This window comes from Salvia splendens, chromosome 6 (assembly GCF_004379255.2).
Source record: "Salvia splendens isolate huo1 chromosome 6, SspV2, whole genome shotgun sequence".
Taxonomy (NCBI): Eukaryota; Viridiplantae; Streptophyta; class Magnoliopsida; order Lamiales; family Lamiaceae; genus Salvia; species Salvia splendens.
Window position 1 is genome coordinate 32,044,580 of NC_056037.1, and position 13,859 is coordinate 32,058,438.

Consider the following 13,859-nt stretch of genomic DNA (forward strand, 5'->3'; position numbering starts at 1 on the left):
GCTGAAGAATAATTAGAAAAGTGAGTGATGAACTTTGTTCTTACTGATGTACTATTGGTATTAACCTTTTTGAATTGCAGGAGAATAAATTTTTCGATGCCTTTGCAGATTGATTTAGCTAGTTTCATTAATACCGTTTAAAAAATATATTTTGAGTAGTAAAATTCACTTATTATGCCTTTTGAGAGGGTTGAGATTCGTTTTCCCCCAATTTTTACGGCGCTCTGTGTTCTTATACTCATTGAATTGGTGTTAGCGGGATGGCTTGTTACTGTGGTTTTGAAGATTGCGATTTATTTACTTTTGGCTTCTAATACTTTTCCGGTTGCTTGCTTCTTGGGGGATATTTCGACGTGGAGGTGAAAGAAGATTCGTATATAACTATGAAGCAAATTTCCTACAGCTTCAGTGCTGGTTCAAATAATCTTAAGGATGACTGATTCTGGCATGTATGAGGTGAGTTCACCATTTCTGGTTGTTATATTATTACATAACACATTAGTTATATTAAAGAGAAAGGAGGGGGGGGGACTCTTATACAACGTCTTCTCATTCTCATTCTCCTAGTCCTTGTTTTGTGTGGAGCTATCGGCAAAAATATCCTAACCAGGCGATAGAAATAGAACCATATCTGTTCTTTGAAGAATTTGTACTTGAAATAATTTCCAGGTGATTGTAAGTATGAGAGAGATAGAGATAAGAAAATTCTTGGATGTTGTTAGTTAAGACTGGGCCCACCTCATTAGAGAGAAAACTTACCATAACAGAAAGTAGACTAATTTTTGTGGACGACCCAAAATGGAAAAACTACTATTTGTTGTGGATTGTGATGGCCAAACCATATATTGGGTTGTCTACTTACTGTTCACATGTACAAACAAGTCTGTTAGGCCATAAATACCTACTAACAGAACACATAGCAATTGTTAACACTGATATGGGAGACAAGCTGGGTTGTTAGTGAACAAACTTTATAGTTAAAATTTTAAAAATAGCTATATTTCTTCTGTTCACATTATCGGGTTGGGAAGCATATACTTCTATGATATCACTTCAATGTCTAGAAGAGTGATGTTAGTATGTCTAGGTTCGACTCTAGAATCCGGACAAAATGGATAAGGTGGCACTGTGGCATGTTAATAATTCAGGGTACTTTCAAATGTAATATCACTGTTTCATATTGGTACAAAAAGTTTGAAGTTTTCATACAAAAAGTTTAATTCACGTTCATTTTAATTAAATTCTGTCATGTATGTTTGGACGTCATTAACTTTTTGCCCACGTGATGTGCAAAACATGAAACATGATGAAACCTTTTGTACCAACATGAAGTAATTTGAAACTTCTTGTACCAATATGAAACATTTGTACCACATGTAGGCAAAAAGTTGACTTTGTCTATAAACAATTGACGGAATGTATTAAAATGACACCCGAATGAAGATTTTTGTATGGTGAACTTCAAACCTTTGTATAATATGAAAACAATGATGGAACATTTATATGAATAGTGTAATTACCCCTGAAAATTCTGCATGAAGTGATATTCATCAAGTGTTACATTCATTTCCACTTTTAATTTATAGTGAACCCGTTTAGTAGCTCCAGTTGCCTCTTAAAGGAGTTTTGAACAAAATGAGTCAAATGCATGCTTTGAGTTTTGTTTATGATTCATGCTGAGCTGGAAGGATAATTTATGTTGTTTGATCTTTTGCATTACTCTCCTAACCTGGCAATTTAACAATTGCAATATGAGATTATACTATCCAGCTGCTTTAACGAGGGCCACAGACTTCTTCCTTGTGATTTTAAAACCCATTACTGCATCTATTGGCTTGTCACTGCATGATCCATTTGTGATTTGGTATAGTTTATGCATTCATGCAAGTGTCATATGAAGTTATTTCAGCTGAAACTCTGTAATGACTATCACAGTTTGAAGACATAGGTTGGGATGATCTTTGTCAGAGTGATGACCATATAGTGCCTCGTCCTTTGGAAGATCATTCTCTCTTGTGTGATAGCTCCAAGAAACCTCACTTTGAAGAAACAAATATTGCATATAACACTGAGGGCAGACAATCTGCTGGACATGTTGATCAACGAAGAGAACAAGGAAAGTCATCATTATTGAGTAAAAGGAAGTACAGAATACCGGAAAGAGATTCTACACCGGGTGCACCAAGTGTTGTATTTTTTTCTTCAACAGATGCTGAATCGACCAAAGAAGCATCTGGTTTAGCTTCTGAGATAACCACATCCTCAACTCCTGTTCATGAAAGTAGTAATACAGATACCCATGGTAATCAGTTCTGTGTTACTGGTACCACTGGCTTTAAAACCAACTCCTCCACTGATCCTCTTGGTGACATAACTCATGCTGGCAACAATCTCAATTTCTTTGAAAATGATGAAGTCAAAGATTCAAGTGATTTCTTTAATTTTGGTTGGCCTGAAATAGAGAACTTTGAAGACGTTGACAGGATATTTAGGTAACCCTGCACTCTTTCCTCCATGGGGCTTTCGAGTATATTTTTTAAAATTTTTGTTCATAATGGCCTACTGCATTTCAGGAGTTGTGACTCAACATTTGGACTTGGTGCCAGTAGAGAGGATGAGTTCCGCTGGTTTTCAGCATCAGATAACATCGGAAGCACTGGGGAACTTGTCAATTCAGACTTCAAATTCCCATCACCTGAGTCAAATTCTGCGGAAAATCTCTCATCAAACCATACCTTCTTAAAGGGCCATTCTTCAAATGATGGTGCCATGGTTGGTGCACCTATCAGGCTCAGAGATGGTTCCTGGATCTCAGAGAACCCTGAATCTCACGTGTCCTATGTGGATGGACATGCTATTGCGAATGGCGAGCAAGGATGTAACCCTAAAGCACATGTAAGTACACATCACAATGTTTTGAAGCCTGTATCAGCCCTATTGGGTTAAATTTTTTGTAATAGTGACGTGGAACCACTTCGTAATAGTTGTGGACTTTTTGCCACCCTGAACCAATCATATTGGTGGTGGCAGGGTGTGAGTGTGAGTAATAGTGCAGAACATATTACTTCTGTATGGTAAATGTACTTTGTTTATGAATGTCAAATGCTAATCCATCTCAATATGATTTTTCATAATGGTGAATTAGTGATATGGAACCACTTCTTTCCATGTTTTGGGGGTGATAGTTAAGACCATTTTTGCATATTACTATAAAACGAGTGTGATCTATCCTTATTTTGTGGACTTCTTGCCACCCTGAACCAATCATCTTGGGGGGTGGCAGGGTGTGAGCTTGATTTATACCTGCAGAAATATTACTTCTGTATGGTATATATACTCTGTTTATGAATTTCAAATACTAGTCCATCTCTAGATGTTGGGAGTTTGAAAACTGTACCACAGTTTCTAAAATTGCTCTTCACTTTACGGCAGCTGAACAGGCACCAAAATCAGGTGCAGGACCAGTTTGAGGGAAAAATAAAAGAGCATGATATTGGAAATGGTGCAAGTAAGCTTCCGGATGACGCAGTGCAGCCCCCTTCTAGGGCCAAGTGTTATCAAGATTTCTCATGCCAGCAACAACCAATGCATGCTTTGGTGCCAGATTCCTGTAATTATTTACAAAATCACCTATCGTATGTGCATCCAGATAACAGTCCTTCTGATCTGACATCAGTAAATCCAACATCTTCTGCTGTCAAAACTGAGACAAATGAGTTGACATCTCCACCAACCAGAGATTCTTCCCATACACCCAGTCTGTTTCAATCTATAAATGGCTCTCATGACCTTCTCTTCCTGAAGCAGTTCCAACAGGAACTGGAAAAGGAGTAAAGCTACATCGTCACCATGGTAGTCAATCTCAAGTCGAGAGCAATATAAAACCTGCAAACATAGTGGTGCAAGCCACCTCAAGCAATCCTGGTTCTATGACAGAAGAAGCGCATTATAACCAAGGTAAGTCAGAGAATCATAGTGAGTTGGCAGAAGTACGCCACTTTATTCCAGCAGAATTAGGATCCTCAAATGTTCAAGAAAGCTCAACAAGTTCAGGCAAGGATGATGCTTCTCTGGAAGCAGCTAGTTTTCGCCAGCTTAAGCTGGTTATGGAGCAGGTATCATCTGGTCCAAAAATTACGAACACTAACTTCACAGCAATTACAAAAAGTGCACTGTATCATTCTTCTGGAATATAGGACAAAAACTAGTTACCAGTATTGTGGCACACAGATAGAGTATGTGAAGTTTGATACTCCTTTTTGCTGATACTAACTTAATTCAAAGTTCTGCTAGTCTGTTTTATGTATCTTTCCAGTTTTGCACTTTGAAATTGCTGCATGCATGCTAAGTTGATAGAAGTAGTGCAGTCATCATACATTCTGAAATTCTACATGATATACATTTTGAAAATTTACATGATATACATTCTGAAATTCGGAGTATGTCCCGAATTCATTTTATTTTTTGTAAAGATTTAACCAGGTTTCTGTCTCATACTACCAACAAACTGTCGTTGAAGTTTATTACATTACATGCTTAGGCTCTGGGATAAGGTTGCCTGTAGATTGAAATCGCCCTGTCATTGAGATTTTCCTGGGAAAGGATTTGTCACAATCACATGCTCATGATGCCTAATTCTTGATTGTAGTTCTGTACACATCAATGACTGCCTTTCATGCTGATGTAATATAGTATGAGCAGTACCCTTGATTTTTATTCGAATGAAATGTCGAATGACTGTCTGAAGTGGATGAGGAGTAAATAGTTTTGGAGTACATATAGTGATATGGAGTATTAAAGAATTTATATAACTGCCTAAAAGCATGGAAGAAACCAGATGCAGCAAATTAATATAACAGATGCATACATTATATTTATTAGGTTAAGGAAAGATTGTCTTTTTGGTCCATTTTATTTTGTGACCAAGAACACTGTGCCAACTGTGGTGTCCATTCTATCATGATCACCACATTCTTCATTGAGTATAAAACATCTTACCTTGTTACACATTCTCGTATGTTGAATTAGCTGTGTCCATTGTTGGATTAGTTGGATCTAAGAACGAAGATATGCATAAGAGACAGTTTGTACCGTCTCGCCCGGAGTGCTGCAAAAAGGCATAACCATGGAAACTCAAACAGCAGCTTTGATGGTGTAAGAGATGCCAGTGGAACATTACTAGCTGAAGGAGAAAAAAGGTATAATAACTCTTCCCTGCATTATTGTCTGTTAATCTACCTCTTTAAAAGATGAATGTTGAATATAGTGCACTAAGCTGAAGAATTACTCCCTTGCCTCCAGGCCACTTAACTTAAGTTACATGCTAATTCTCTTTTGTCCGTCCCGGGCACAACAGCTTCGTGGATATTGAAACGGATACAAATCCTATAGACCGCTCGGTAGCACACTTGCTGTTTCACAGACCTTCCGAGTCATCCCCTGCATCCGCCCAATATTCACTGCCATTCAAGTCGCCAAGCATGGTAAGCTATTGAATTAATGTCTATCACCTTACAATGAAGATGATCAAGTACACGTGTAACTAACGAGATAGTCTTGTGCACTGGTAGGTACGGGGATCTGACACAAGTAGACCTGTAATGAAGAACTTGATAGAGAGTGAAGAGGCAGATGACTGCAAACAATTGCTCTCAAAGAGTTAAGATGATCTTGGTGGCCATATGATGTTCTTGTATAAAGAATCTGATGTTCTTGTATAAAGAATTTTGTGTGCTTTAGTAGAGCTCAACTTCTTTGATCCTGATAGAACTTTCATGGTCTAACCCTGCCATAACTGTGATTATAGTGAGTTGAAGAAAAATATACACTTGAAAGCAGTTTCAGTTACTAGGTTTCTTGTATAAATGTCAATATGGTGTCTAGCTTTAAGCTCCAGCTATAAACTATACTATTAGAATTTCACTTTATGCATTTAATGTGCAAATATATAAAATAATAGTAGTATCTCTAGTAAAGTTGGACTCCAACGTCATATTCTTGTCATTAATTGTTTTTGTGCTATCAATGTTGTCTAATATGAGTATAAAATAGTGGGTTGGTAATCCAATGCTATAAATCTTATAAAAAAAAAAATCTAATCTGAAGATTCTGAACTGCAAAAATTCTAAAATTAAATATATAACCAAGAAGTATAAAATCTAAAGTAAAATTGATAAAATATAGTATTTACATTCATTTTAGGACGTCCACAAAAATTAGTTTTGTTCGTATTTATAAACTTTGTCATCACTTTTTCTTCTCTCACAATAATACTTTACAATCGAGCCGACTTGATCTACTTGACAACTCTAGCGACGATTTACAATATTTTTATGTCTAATGAATCTGCCCAAAATTATACTCCCTCCGTCCCGTATTACTCGCACTTATTTCATTTTGGGCGTCCCAAGTTACTTGCACTCTTTCCATTTTTAGTAAAAAATTTCACCTACAGCCGTCATTTTTTACTTTCCTATACACTCATTCCTTAATCTCCGAGCCGAAAAGGAAATGAGCGAGTAGCCCGGGACGGAGGGAGTACTAATTTTGTCTCATAGAAATAGACTAGTTTGAGATGACACGAGTTTTAATACATAATTTGTAAAGTAAGAAATAATGTAAAAAAGTGATTGAAATAATATAGCGGGTGTTGAGGCCTACAAATGATAAAGTAAAAATGGATAAAATGTTTCTATAAATAAATATAAACTATTTATATGGGACGGACAAAAAATGAAATTCGGCGTATATTTATGGGAAGAGGGAGTATTTTGGATTTGCATCTATAAATGACAAACATTTAATACTACTCACTTCGTCCATCATATTGGTCACTAGTTTCTTTTTCGATCCGTCTATCAATCTTACTTTTTATTACTACTTTTTTATAATGGACTTCACATTTTAATAATTATCTTATTTGTATTTTATTATAAAATATATTAAAAGGAAGACATGCATTCCATTAACTTTTCAACACACTTTGTATTATAGGGGAGTGATCAATTCTAACTCATAATTTAATTACTAACTACAACTAATTTAAGAGGATTTTAGAAAACTTGTGGTCTACAATTTGCCACGTGTAATTTTCATTTTTATTAATTAAATCGAAAAAGATAAAAAACTACCAAATTAGGGTTTTGGATGAAAATGTCAATATAGTGTTTTGAAAATATCAACACAATGCTTTGAGAATGTCAACACAATGCTTTGAGGGCACCCACAATGGGGCGCCCGATGGCGGCCATCGTCCTCGGGCGCGGATGATGCCTCCATTGTGGGTGCCCGCCATCGTCCGCGCCCTACGCCCACGCCCGATGCATCGTCCGCGCCATCGGGCGCCCCATTGTGGGATCGGCGGACGATGGTAAGCGTTTTTTATTTTTTTTTTCTATTTAAACCTCATGGGTGCCACATGGGGTACTACTTGGCCGATGTCATATACCCACGGTGGCCTATTTTTCTGAAGACGATCAGCTGTCTAATGGGTGAGAAGAGGGTTTTATTTGCGCAAAAGCAGTAGTCGGCGCGGAAGGATGTCGAGCGGGCATTTGGTGTGCTCCGATCACGGTGGGCAATTGTGAAAGGGCCGGCTCGTCTCTGGTTCAAGGAAGTCATCACCGATGCCATGTATGCGTGCATAATCATGCACAATATGATAGTCGAGCATGAAGGTGGGAGCATCACCGAGTGGAATGATTATGACAGTGCATCTAGCTCGTCCAACATGGCGACCGAGCCCCCCGCTAGAGGATTACCGTCGGGCTTCAATGAGGTTCTATCTAGACAGGCCTCAATGCGCAACCAACAAGACCATGCTCAACTCATGAACGACATGATTGAAGAAATGTGGGCTCGTAACCGCCGTCGCTGAGTTGCGTATTTTTTTAATTCGTATTGTAATGTATTAATTATTATATATGAAATGAAGTTTTTTCCCAATTTTTTTAGTTATTTAAATATTCAAATAAAAGAAAATGCATAGGGCGCGCCTTAGCAGGTGGGGGGTATGAGGATAAAACTGATGACGTGGGGCGCCCCATTGTGGATGCCCTGAGAATGTGAACACATTGTTTATATTGACATTCTACGTGTATCACATTGACATATTTTATATATTATATTGACATTTGTTGCGGTACGAAAACATTGAAAATTTTCAATTTTTTTTCAAAATTTGACATCGGAACATATGCAAGTGAGATCTCGTTAGAATCCTTATGAAATTATCTTTAATTTGATATATGTTGTGCGAAAAAATAATTTAAATCAAGAAAGTTATATTCATTTTAAAGTTATGAGATATTTTTCAAAAGTTAATTACAACTAATTTGTAGTAAATTGATCTTAATATCCTTATTAACGTTTTTGTTATCATATTGACATTCCGGAGCTAATGATCTATGCCTTTAATTTAAATATCTAATGACTATTATTTAGTTGTACTCCCCTCCGTCCGTGAATAGGAGTCCCGTTTTTCCATTTTAGTCCGTCCACGAATAGGAGTCCCGATTCACTTTTACCATATATGGTAATAGGGTCCCACTTACACTAACTCATTCCACTCACATTTAATTTAAAACCAATATATACAAGGTGAGACGCCTATTCCACTAACTATTTTTCACCCATTTTTTAAAATATTGAGTTAGTAATATAACACTCCATTTATATTTAGGGCCTGTTTTGTAGAGTGGACAGTATTACACATGATATGATTGTAAAATGGATACTGATGAGGGATTAAGCATTGATATAACCAAATCCCGTCCCCCTTTTGGTAGCCTCTATTACTCAAATTTATGTCATGTCTCACGTTTGGTACCCCCTTTGCTACTTTGGGATTGAAAATAATTTACCAATTTTAGCCTCATTAATTTGTTGTAGTACCAAATTTGCACCTTCTAGAAACCATTCAATAATTTCATCCCCAATTGAGGCCCGCCATTCTTACGCATAAGGCGGCAAACGGCAAAATTCTGGAAAGACAATAGCGGCAAATGGATGTTTGAATGGCCTAATAGGAGATTTCATAGTTAAATAGCCGAGAAGCATTTGTATTCAATTACATCAACCGACTTAATTGAACTTCAAGCTCATTGAATGGGGGATTCAAGGCGCAATGAGGTCAGACATGGAGGAGGAGGCAACAGTCAAGGTTCGCCTAGTTTGAATACATCCGGATATGAATTGATTTAATGTTGAATTTATTTAGACATTTTTTCGCCGATTTTCAGCTATGGGAAGAGGTCGGTCCTCTCGCGGTCAAGGCGGCGGTGACCGGTCTCGGAGGGCATGGAGCGACAGGGAGGAGATGCACTTCATAGCGTCTCTGAAAGAGTTGGTTGCTACTGGATGGAAGGCCGACAATGGATTCAGATCTGGGTATCTCTTCAAGTTGGAAGAATCCATGCGCCGCGAGTTTCCGAACACTGATTTGCGGGTCAGCCCCCACATCTCCTCCAAGCTTCACACTTGGAAAAAGTTTTACTCTGCTGTGTCCTCAATTCTGGAAAGAAGTGGTGTTGGGTTCAACAACCACGGCGACTTCAAGATTGACTGTGACGAGCATGTTTGGAGTGAAATAATCAAGGTTGTATGCAAGTTTTATCATTATCAGTTTATTCATTTTGTAGCAAATGTTTACCAATTCAATTTATAAGGTTTCACTAATGAGGATTATATCATCGTTTTTCCCCACTGAATGGCTTTGTTTGGTTGTCTCAGGCTGACAGTGGTGCTCGTTTTATTCGTTACAAGTCGTGGCCGTATTATGCGGACTGGAAGATGGTGTTCGGGAAGGATCGTGCTACCGGCAACAACGCACAAGATACTGACCGTGCGAATGAACTTTGTGCCTCTGGATCCCGTGATTCCAACAACCCCGGCGCGGATGGAAGCCCACCGGAAGGTGAAGATGTCTACGATGGAGTCGGTTTGAATGACCGTGTCCCCCCTGACGAGCAGACCGACAGTGTCTATAGCAACGCAGTAGACAGCGAGCGTCGTGGAGCAAGGAAGCGTAAAAGGGGTGATGCACTTGATGGTCTCATCGACGTCTTAGGAAAACTGCATGAGGACACAAATGCAAGGCTTGACCGTCTGAGTGATCGCATCGGGTATGAGTTTGACGTGACAAAGGCGAGGAAGGAGGTTTTCCAAATGATGGGTCTTATTCCAGGGCTGACCCTGTCTCAAGTTTTCATTGCATCCGACGCAATACTTGCGAGGGTTGAGCGGCTCGACTACTTCATGAGTCTCCCGGAGGGAGCACGCCAACCCTATGTGTGGCATGCGCTTGAGCATTACACTAGCAACTAGTATGGAATGGGCGTTGTTTGTGCTGGGGTTATGGTTGGGTATGATCTAGTCTTTTGTCAAACTAAGTAGTCTTTTGTCCTACTAAGGAGTGGCTTGTCTAACTAATCAGGCCACAATGAATAGGCACGTTATAGTGTGTTCCTTTTTTTTGTTATGTGAATATGGTATGCATTGTAAGCCACTACTTATATCAATGCTTAGCCTACTTGATGATATTTAACGATGGTATACATGCATGCAAGCAATAACAATTAACAGAATTAAATAACAGCCATTGTCTTAGCAGTTCTACATAGCACATAGGTATGTTAACAGATCAAAATGAGCATCATTGTACAATTGTGCAGCAAGTAAAATGAAAGTCATTAAGCAGTTTGATCATTGTGTATTACCTTCTCGTTTACGGCCAGTGGTTATGGATGGATTGTTACATAGAAGTGCACCTCCTCTGTGTCCACTAGATAGAAACAACATGTCATCCCAACCGTGAGTCGGTTTACTTGCTTGAAGTGACTCCAACCACGCTTCACCCGAATACGTCCTCTGTGCTTTGCGAGCCGCATTTCCCAAGTACCTCCACACACTGTGAAATAAGTCTCACCTTCTATGGCACTCTCACTAATGAATCTTGTCCAGAAGCTGAGGGGTATCTCCTTCAAAGAGTGGAAATGAAGTCAGCATTAGTAGGTAAAACACAAAGGAAATGACTAAGAGGTGGAGATCGAACCAATGTCTTATTAATTGTTGTATCTGTGAAAGTAACTGTGAATGATGGTTGTTCTTCGATGGCTAAGGATCTTATAGGCAACCCCCATCTGCGTGTTCGCTAGAGACAATAGAGTCTGTCTCTGATGACTCGTATTCATCGCTTGTATCCAGATCTGGGATTAGGTCAGTCTCCGACTCGGGCCACAACGCCCCTGCATTATATGGTGTGTATGATATAAAAGAAGGAGATTGCGCGTACGGATACTAGTAAGTAAATCAATACATACCATCATAATCATAGATAGGAGGGCAACCAGTCAATGCGGCAGCCCGGATTACTTGGAAAACACCAGCTCCGACGTGGGTGAAGACAAGAATATCCCCATTTATTACGTTGTTTGCAACTACGAATGAATACCAGCCATTGCGGAAATAGCATCCGTTTTCGACGTTAAGCAACCGCACATCCCATTTCCCACCGTGGGGCATCACAAGGAAGCATTGAGGAGGCAGATCCCGTCCATATAGCCGTACCCATTGAGGAGGAATGCGCTGCAATGTATAAAAAAAATTAGACAATCTTATGATTATGCTCAGGCTTATTCTTTATGATATAGAGCTCGGAGTAAACTGGTACGTATATTGCTTACAAGACTTGAGTCGTGCGCTTGAGAATGGTAGATCTTGACAAAGGGTGGGTTGTGACCCGAAGCAGCCATTGTTGCTATAGTTTGGAGATAAGGATATGTGATTTGATTTTGGTGAGGATGTGTTATGTAATGAGAAATGTATTTACTCAAGGACGTGTTATTCACCTAACCACAAGCATCAAATGCAAGCCGTCCATTAATTGCCACCATCTACCCGCGTAAATGCATTCCGCCGAATTGGATTGACGCCTCTGTAATGGGCAGAGCTGCTATTAATGGAGCTCCTCAACGCATTTCAAGGGTCAGTAGACATTTGACAAGCAAAATATTAAATGATGGTTAAGTCACAAATAGTCCACTTTGATTACAGTGATAAAGATAAATATTGACTACCTCAACTCACATTCACCTCACCAAGTAAATTCCCCATATCACTACTTCAACTATGGACATTCCACCACAAGCAATCTTTTTCTTCAAAGGGAAGTGGTCAGTAGAATTAGACAATCAGCTCTTATGCGAACTTGTGCGGGTGAAAGAAGAGCACGGTGACCTTCATTCTGGCCTTCCTGACGAGGCGCTCGTCGCTGCACGGGTAAAAGTAGAGGCAATGGCTGCTAACAAGTTCAGCGTTGATGAGCTGCATACTAGGGTGCACTTCCTCGCATCACGGTACAAGACATTTCATATGCTTGTATCCACCCCTGGAGTTTGGTGGTATCCCAACATGAATGTTGTTGATGCTGCGGATACCGTGTGGAGAAAGGTTATGAAGGTAATGGCCCGTCCATATTAACACTTGTCAATTTTTCACAAATACTAAACGTGCATGTGTGATGTGTAGGAGTACCCGTTATCCGCCGCCTACTACCACGAGGATGAGCCGGAATACCGCCGACTCACCTCAGTTTTCGGCCCACTAGATGTGAAACAAGAGGGCTCCGACGAATTGAATGTAGCTGTCCCAAAAGAGGTCATCGTGCTATCAGACACCACCATCCCCCAACACGAAGTGATAGACCTCACTGTAGTGGAATCTCCTTTTTTACAGGAGGTTAACTCACCTGCGGTAGTGATCGGCGAAAAGGTGAAACGCAAGCTGTTCGACGATGAGGTCGAGTCCTCTGACCGAGAGTCCTCCAACAAGCCGCCTACTGTCTTCTATGTCCCAGGACCTCGGGGGAAAGCCATCATGAAGATGCCACCTCCGCGTTCATTGCCGGTCAACCTCCATGTCCCTACTCGAACGGCATCACCAGATGGATCGTCAGAAGCGTCCAATAGCCCAAATCCACGGGGTGATATTCGTCGCCCTTTACCACGTTGGCCCTAAATAGAATGGTATTTCCGCACATGACGGAATTAGTGCACTTTTGTCTTCATGTTTCAATAGGAACATGGATGTATGCACTTATTAATCAATATTTTGGTCATGACAAAAGACTTGTCGAATCTAGTGTAGTGCACTTTTGGATTCATGCTTCAATAGAAACATGGAAGTATGCACATATTATCAGCTCTTATGTAATCGCTAGTGGCTAGTTATGATCACAGTAGATGATCAAATTGGAACATGGCATTATGCACATATTAATTATATGGTGATTGGTATTTAACGTTTTTTACTTTGCATTTGGTCAGGCTATTTTAACCATAGTAGATGATCATTAACATAATATAAAACAAAATCCAGAAAGTCATTCCTAACCCAATCAAGTTCAACCTTCCCACACTAATAATTGTCATCGATGCCGCGAATAATGCGTTCAAATATTACAATTCCATGTTCTAAAAGACACAAGCCCGTAATATCGACGGCTACGCAAAAGGGGGCACCGTAGTAGCAGCTGCTGGTGACAATTCGGTTGCCCGTGATGTTGGCTTGTTCGAATCAGAGATGGTGATTCGCATACTGCACAATTAGATCAGGATACATGGGTTAGCATATTGTGATCAAATTTTTCATCACACTTCGATGTTTGAATATATTTATGTCTATACCTCATCCCACATGGAATCCGCTAAGTTGTCTCGCATTTGTGTCCACGCATTGGAGGGCTCCACAGAATCTATATACTCTCCAGGGATATTGGGGTCGTCCGCCTCCGCGACTAAGTCTTCGTCATATACGTCGGCTAGGGCGTCGAGGGGATCCACTGGCATTGCTGTTCTAGCGTA

The 13,859-nt window shown here is 39.7% G+C and overlaps 1 protein-coding gene and 1 pseudogene across 1 annotated transcript; both read left to right on the forward strand.

Annotated features, from left to right (window-relative positions):
- The first annotated feature begins 188 nt into the window (after positions 1–188).
- On the forward strand, positions 189–5,889 carry LOC121809917 (annotated as a pseudogene).
- Positions 5,890–9,124: 3,235 nt separating this feature from the next.
- On the forward strand, positions 9,125–10,323 carry LOC121809129. Its single transcript, XM_042209670.1, has 3 exons — positions 9,125–9,160; positions 9,218–9,595; positions 9,730–10,323. The coding sequence occupies exons 1-3, from the start codon at positions 9,125–9,127 to the stop codon at positions 10,321–10,323; spliced, it is 1,008 nt and encodes a 335-aa protein (XP_042065604.1).
- Positions 10,324–13,859: the final 3,536 nt, after the last annotated feature.

Coding starts and splice junctions, on each gene's coding strand:
- LOC121809129 (XM_042209670.1), top strand. CDS start 9,125: ATGAGGTCAGACATGGAGGAGGAGGCAACAGTCAAG. Junction 9,161..9,217: donor AGGAGGAGGCAACAGTCAAG/GTTCGCCTAGTT, acceptor GAATTTATTTAG/ACATTTTTTCGCCGATTTTC. Junction 9,596..9,729: donor TTTGGAGTGAAATAATCAAG/GTTGTATGCAAG, acceptor TGGTTGTCTCAG/GCTGACAGTGGTGCTCGTTT.